The sequence below is a fragment of the Trypanosoma grayi genome (assembly GCF_000691245.1).
Source record: "Trypanosoma grayi strain ANR4 Tgr_865_V1, whole genome shotgun sequence".
In the NCBI taxonomy this organism is placed as follows: Eukaryota; Euglenozoa; class Kinetoplastea; order Trypanosomatida; family Trypanosomatidae; genus Trypanosoma; species Trypanosoma grayi.
Window position 1 is genome coordinate 1 of NW_008826484.1, and position 6821 is coordinate 6821.

Genomic DNA, 6821 nt, shown 5'->3' on the forward strand with positions numbered 1-6821 from the left:
CGTTTTCTTGTCGAATCTACGCCACCGCCCCTTTGCCGTGGCCGGTCAGTGATCCGGCTGCGTACGTCTGCGAAGCTGTTGAGTGGCGTCTGGACGAACACGTTGTCTCTTGAGGCACATTCCTCACTATTGTCATGAAACACTGATAGAAAAGAGCTGCCATATACTAAAAAACACTGTATGCGTCTTGTCTGTCAGTGCGTCTTCGAGATAGTCTGAGGCGAGTCCACGGTACCTGTGAACCGCCGGAAGCAGCTGCGTGCTGATGAGTATCACTTCGTGGAGGGTAATACACTGCCTCCCCGTTTTGGTATATTGATTTCATTGATTGCGTCTTTTGTCCTTTATTAGGAGATATCACGGATGCTGTTATTGAGAGAGAGTGTGCTGCTGCATTTGTCCTTAGTGTAGGTGCTGCAGTGCTGTACTTCGACAGATTTTTTCTCAATTCGTCTTGCGCCGGGTAGGTGTTTGCCCCCTTTCCGCCGTAGCAGCATCAAGTGGTTCACAAATGCCATTTTACTGACCGTCACGCCGTATATGTTGGCTTTTCCCTTTGTGTGGGCTCTGTGTGACTTTCTTTTTAAGGCCCACGCCGTCTTTTTCCTTTCTTATACCGCCAAACTGTTTTGTCACCGCTCTCTGATGTATCCATGGCCTGCGGTGGCGGTCAGTGGTGCCTCTGGCTGCCCACTGCTGTGGAGGGACTTCAATATACTTCCCCACAGATTCCTCTTCTTTACTTTTTTGCTGCAGTGATCAATAAGTTTGCGAAGAGCTTCTCTATGCATTCTTCTAGATTCTGCGGCTTCTATGCGCTCTGTCCTTTTTGTATACAGTACTTTTTTTTCTTGATATACTGTTTTGGCACCTTGTTTAAAGAGTATGGTGCGTTCTCTTTTTCATGAGTCTCAGACCTTTTTTGCCGACACGCTCCTTCTGTTGAAAATACAAAGTGCAAGCTGAGATGTGAATGAAGCAGTGCAATCTGTTCGCGTGTGAGAAATAACGTTTCCTATGTTCTGGTGTGCTGTTATTTTTTTGGCACACACGCCTCCTCTCAGTATCGCTTTGCACCTTGTCTTTTTTCTTTAGCCGTTCAACGGTGGTGAAGAAGCAAGGTAGATGCCAGGAATTGTCTGGCTTCTACTCCCTGGGGTGGTGCCTTCTGAAAGAGGCTGCGCTGTGGTCGCGCAACAACACTGTTGGCGGCGGGCTGAAGCTGGAGCTCATCGCGGCGCAACCAGACGCCACGGCGACGGACGTGCCCGCGGCGATCAGCAGTGCGGTTGGGACGTACTCCGACCTCCTCGCTGTTCTTGGCCCAGTGGGCGACCAGACGCTGATGTACGCCCGGCCAGCGTTGCAGCAGCATCAGCTGGTGGCTGTGGACCCCGTCACCGGCTCAACGCGGGTGCGCTACTGGGACCCGAACTTTTACTTTCTCCGAACGGACCCCATTCTGGCCTGTACGCTCATGTGTGGTATGCCACGACGTACCTGCGCGTGCTCCGGCTGGGCTTCATGTACCTGACGGATGTCGTGTATGGAGACGACGAGTACGCTGCTGCGGTGAGACTCCTGGAGGACACATGGGCTGCGCGCTGTCTGGTGTGGTCACAGTGATTATTGGCTTAAACACTTGTTGTTGTTGCCGTGCTAGCTTCTAAGAAAGTGCTTGTGGGATAATACAATGAAAAGTCTCTGTTTGTGGATTTCTTGTTTATTGCGATGCACTTAGTGTGTAGTATATCTGCTTTGTACGCAGGTAGACGTTTGTTTTAGTTTTTCGTTTTGCTTGGAATGCCTTTGGTTGTTGTTTCTCTGTTTTGTCTGTGCTGTGGTGAGGCATTTGTTGGAGTTTGATTCTCTTGCGTGGTGAAGGCGACGGAGGACCGCATTGCTTTTCTACGTGTTGTGGATCCCCGCGAGTTCTTATGTTTTCCCTTTTTTAGTGTTTTTTCTTCCCGCTCGTATTGTTGCCGATGGCGGCGCGTTTGCAGTGATGGTGCGAAGGAGGCGATGCACTTTGGTCGTTGGGCTGACAGCCGTCGCGTTGCTGCTGCTTCTCGTCGCGGTGCCCGAGATCATCGGGAGTAGCGTGGATGAGGGCGGTGGTGGCGCCTTGCCGCCTCACGACCCAGCTGTGCCCCTCTTCCCGTTTGATGCCGTGCGTGACACACTGGTGCTGAACCCGGGCGAGATGCAGAGCGTCCGCCGCATCCACGAGCGAGAAGTCACGTTTGTCGACGGCAGCGAGAGCTCGTCTCGGTTCGCGTGTCCCAATCGGTACATATTCGTCAACACGCACACATACGGCCGGCACCACAACCAGCTGCAGGAGATGATGAACATCATCGTGTGGGCGCAGCGGTTGAACCGCACCGCCGTGCTGGGGTGGTTTCGAACGCACAGCAGGTGGATCCACCACGCGGAGCTGTACGACTTCTCGCACGTCATGCGCCGCTACTGCGTGGTCACCGCGGAAGCGATGCAACAGCGGCTGTCCCGCACGGGACGACTGGGTGCAGCGACGCTCGCGTGCTACGGCCAGTGCGCGGGTGACACGCCGCTGCGCTCGTTTGCGAGGCGGCTGCGTGCGTCCCCTGCTGTGGTGCGCGTGCCGGCGTACTTTCCGTGGACGCAGCACGAGGCGGTGATGCGACGCGTCGCTCCGCTGCTGCAGGCGTCTCGGGCTGANGTCGTGGTGATTGGCGGCGCGTACGGCCTGTTCCTGCGCCGTGGGCTTGTGGAGCTCGCAGCCCTCTACAGTTTACTGCGCCCCTCGCCGCTTGTGGGCGGGAAAGTCGCGGCGTTCCTCGACCACAGCTTCGCCCCACGCGATCGCTTCTTCGGCGTGCACCAGCGGCACCGCGAGACGATGTGCGTGGAGGAGATGGACGTGATGCTGCGGGAGCTGCAGCAGCAGCGGCACAACGTGGGGGAGGGGCGGGGGCGGTTGATGCGCTCACAGTGCAACATCAGCGTCGCGTACCTCGCGGCTCTGCACACGTCGCTGGGACTCGAGTTGTTTTCGTTCCCGCTTTTCGTGGCGCACGACGGACAGGATGCGGTCACAGTGCGACTGCTGACGTCACGCGGGGCACGCGTCTACGACAAAGCGCACTATGGCGGCTTCGAGGACTGCGTGTATGGTTTGTGCGCCCTTGCTGTGGACTTCTTTGTGCTGCAGAAAGGGATATACTTCACTGGGAATGCGCTTTCGTCGGTGTCGCAGAACACGTGCTTTGCTCGCCTCGGCAGTGGACTGGCGTGCCACGGTATGGAGCCTGCGCTGCTACGCCTCGTGTCACGCGACGTGCTTGGGGGTGATGGGCAGAGAGCGTCCCCCATTGCCTATGCGTTGTGAGTTGCCTGCGATGGCGTGCGAGTCTCGGCGTTGGGAAACACGTCGTCGGGCGTCTGGGAAAGGCGTCACTGCTTACTGTATGGGAGAGCACTGTGCTGCAATAGCAACACTGTCACGTCTGCTACTTAGCGCAGATGCGTGCTGGAAGAAGTTAGCTGTTTGCTGCAGCGGTGACGCCGGGAGGGGGACCTGTGCCAGTTGGAAATGAGGCGGCGCTGCGTGGATGTTGGCTTTCATTCGTACGTCTATAAAGTCATGCGCGGGTGTAGCACTGACAGCAGCAGCTCTTCATCTGTCGGGTGCCACTGTTCCGCAGTTTTTGCGCTCGCGTGCTGTGCAAGTAGTTGAGTGCTGGAGTGCTTCTGCGGGGAAAGGAAAAGTTTCAATGTCTGTCTTCTGCAGCCGGATGCGGAAGCGCGAATAAGAAGAACAGGGCACGCCTTGCGACGGGCATCCAATCAAAAAGTGGCTGGCCTTGCGTAAGCGTGGGCAACGAGGAAAGCAAAAAAAAAAGAAAACTCCCTCAAGCCCTCCATGATATCGTCGAGCCGGAGATGCAATTGGGGCAATGCCCGCGATTATCGAACGCAGCGAGGCTGATTTGTGTGGTGGATCCAACATTGGCGCCCGGCTCTGAGGCGAGGTGGACACCCCAGTCGCAGCTCCATGCCGCGGCTGAAGCTGGTGCACCATTTCCCCTGGAGAAATGAGACCCCTGCCGCCAGGCTGACTGGCTTCATGCTCCCACAATGAGGTCATCTGCGGGGCGCCTGTGAAATTCCTCGCGAGAGAAGTTATTGCCGTGCTCAGCACGAAAGACCAGCTGACATACCCCAATCATGAGGTTGACAGAAGTTGCAACGCAATTTGCACAGCTTCCCGTGCCACAAACAACTCTTCGCCACCGCGACAGTGGAGCTCAGACCACTCCTCGTGTAAGGGTAAGAAGTGGGGTCCGCGGCACGGCCATTTCTAGGATGTGCGATACTGAGTTGCCCTTGTAGAAGGCGGTGGGAAAGCTCATTGATCACCAAGAAGTTGTCTGTGATACCCGTGGCGTTACATGGCACTGGTGTACGGCACAGCTGTGGATGTGTGGTTCGTCGACTATACAGCCTGCGCTTACCAGGGGCCAGGACACCTTCTTCACGGCGCCCCGCCTGCGAGACAAAGAGTGTTACGTCTATGCCTCTATTTAGCGATGGCAGAAAAGACATTAGCTGCACAGTTGGTTTTTGTTTCCGCCTTAAACGTTGCTTCGCCATGAATGCCGTGCCGGCTAAACAGTCGTTCACATTCTACCCTAGGCCTTTGATTACCCCACTCTTGAGACCGGGGCGCCCAGTGGCGACTAAGCACGTCCAATCGCTGCCGACTGACTCCGTGGCTGCGGCGTGTGGACAGGCCGCGCTGCCGTACGGTTCATTCAGGAAGGAGGCTGTGTGGCCTTTTACTCAATTGTCCCCGTGGGGAGCGCGGTCGTTCCCGCGGGCATCACACGTGTGCATCCGCCCCCCTCTCGCTCCTGTTTCTTGCTTTGCTTGCGGCAGAAAGGCACAAGCACCACAACAAGAAGGTATTCTCACGGCGATGCGCACAGCGCTGGAGTCGACCACCGCGGCGCCGCACGATCCGGCCGCTGGTCACCGCCACCCCCGCCTGCAGCTCTGCGCGGCGCTGCTCTCCCTCGTCGCGCTGCTGCTGGCTGCTCCGCGCTGCGTCGTGGGTGAGGCGCACGGAGCAAAGGGAGCAGGGCGTGGAGTGGGCGCAGGTGGAACAAAGGAAGCAAACGCATTGCAGAAGGAGGTCAAGGTACTCCATCTGGAGACGCCATCCATGAAGGGATACGAGGCCATTTCCAAAGCCCTGAATGCTGGATTTATGGCGTCGCTGTCTGCTCGTGGCTGCGCTGCTGATGCAGATGTTTGTGTGAGCGTTGTGAAGGCCGTGGCAAACAGCACCAACGTTGATGAGGTCATCGATCAGGCGGTCACTGAGAACGGTAATATTCTTGCGGTGGCTAACCTTGTTGGTGATGCTGCTTTGTGGTCTATCACGAAGTCACTCGAGAAATACAATATGACAGCGTTTGCGCCCTTTACAGTTTCATCTGCTGTCCGCACGTGGAACCCCAGCTTTTACTTCGTGCGGTCAAGTCCTGCCGCTGAGGTGCTGGGCCTCCTCCGTCACGCTATCTCCTCTCTACTTGTGCGGCGGTTGGGGTTCATGTACCTGCAGGGTCTTTCCTTCGGTGATACGGAATATCAAGTCGCCAAGAGCAGAATGTCCAAAATGGGCGATGAGTTCAGCGGCGTGTTCACTCTGAATGGATCCTACACTGGGTCCGCTGATGATGCTGTGTTCAACGCCGAGTGGGAGAAGTTCGCCGACACCCGCCCGCAGGCTGTGATTGTGTTTGGTGCACGTGTGAACGACACCATCAAATTTATCCAAAAAATGTTGACGGACCCCCGCACCGCTGACGCCTACCTGCTTGGGCCGTTTGCACTACAGGACATTCTATTGAGTACGTGGCGTGAGGCAGTGAGTGGTGGTGTTCCGTTTGTGCGTGGCCAAGTGATCACGACGGGAACCAACCCACTTGCTAACGACGCAAAGCATGAGTCAATCAAGCGGTTTCGGGAGGAGATGACGCAATATCTGTCGGACCACACAGACGAATACAATAGCACGGACCACTTTCTCAAGGACGCCAGCGACGGCGAGTTGATGGTCACTGGGTGGATTGCTGGTGAGGTGCTCAGTCGGGCTGTTAGCGTCCCTGAGGTGCTTGAAAACAACACGAAATTTCAGAGGTCTCTCTTCGACCAGCGCCGGTATTTGGTCGATGATCTTGTGATTGGTGACTTCGGTGGTGATTGCAGCGGTATTGCCGATTCACAAGGTGCCATCTGTCGCTGCAACCAAGGTGGGCGTGCAGTCTATATAAAGCAATTTGTTGAGGACTATGCTATAGAGCGGATTGTCGAAGGAACACTTCTGTTCGACCCAACGGAATGTTACGCGAATAATTTTGTGATGTTGTCTCCATTCGGCTTAATTATGATGGTTATGACTGACTGGCAGGACGCTGTGAGGGCAATGGAGGACATAGCGTACGGTACCACAGCCGCTATTGGCAGTCAGGAAAGCATGGAAAGTTTCCATTTTATGTCGGCCAGAACCCTAAATACCACAGTGTCGGATGCCAGTGCTGCCCTGACCAAAGAGCTTGAAGTGCGATTTGTTGACTGTGTGGTTGGAATTCTTCCAGAATATCTGCTTAACACAGAAGGTATCACATTCATTGACCCGGTGCCTCTCCAGTCGCATGTCAGTGGGTTTCGCCGGCACGTGATTCACCTGTCACCGACGCTGGAGCAGGAGTTCTTTGTGGTTGCGCAGTACCTCGGCAACACTACTGTTGCCAACGCCCACGCTGTGATCCGCA

At 55.8% G+C, this 6821-nt stretch overlaps 5 protein-coding genes across 5 annotated transcripts in view; 3 read left to right on the plus strand and 2 right to left on the minus strand.

The window, feature by feature from the left end:
* Positions 1–1125: 1125 nt before the first annotated feature.
* Positions 1126–1626, plus strand: DQ04_08651000 (hypothetical protein; the record flags this gene model as incomplete). Its single annotated transcript, XM_009315643.1, has 1 exon — positions 1126–1626. The coding sequence occupies one exon, from the start codon at positions 1126–1128 to the stop codon at positions 1624–1626; it is 501 nt and encodes a 166-aa protein (XP_009313918.1).
* Positions 1627–2005: 379 nt separating this feature from the next.
* DQ04_08651010 (hypothetical protein) lies at positions 2006–3370 on the plus strand (the record flags this gene model as incomplete). Its single annotated transcript, XM_009315644.1, has 1 exon — positions 2006–3370. One exon carries the CDS (start codon positions 2006–2008, stop codon positions 3368–3370), a length of 1365 nt encoding a protein of 454 aa, XP_009313919.1.
* A 288-nt stretch (positions 3371–3658) lies between these two features.
* DQ04_08651020 (hypothetical protein) lies at positions 3659–4129 on the minus strand (the record flags this gene model as incomplete). Its single annotated transcript, XM_009315645.1, has 1 exon — positions 3659–4129. The coding sequence occupies one exon, from the start codon at positions 4127–4129 to the stop codon at positions 3659–3661; it is 471 nt and encodes a 156-aa protein (XP_009313920.1).
* Positions 4130–4176: 47 nt separating this feature from the next.
* DQ04_08651030 (hypothetical protein) lies at positions 4177–4635 on the minus strand (the record flags this gene model as incomplete). Its single annotated transcript, XM_009315646.1, has 1 exon — positions 4177–4635. One exon carries the CDS (start codon positions 4633–4635, stop codon positions 4177–4179), a length of 459 nt encoding a protein of 152 aa, XP_009313921.1.
* A 325-nt stretch (positions 4636–4960) lies between these two features.
* Positions 4961–6821, plus strand: part of DQ04_08651040 (receptor-type adenylate cyclase) — a gene marked incomplete at both ends in the record, with an annotated part of 2058 nt that continues 197 nt past the window's right edge. The window contains one exon of the mRNA XM_009315647.1: positions 4961–6821. This exon is cut by the window's right edge and continues 197 nt beyond it. Within this exon, the coding sequence (XP_009313922.1) occupies positions 4961–6821 (1861 nt within the window).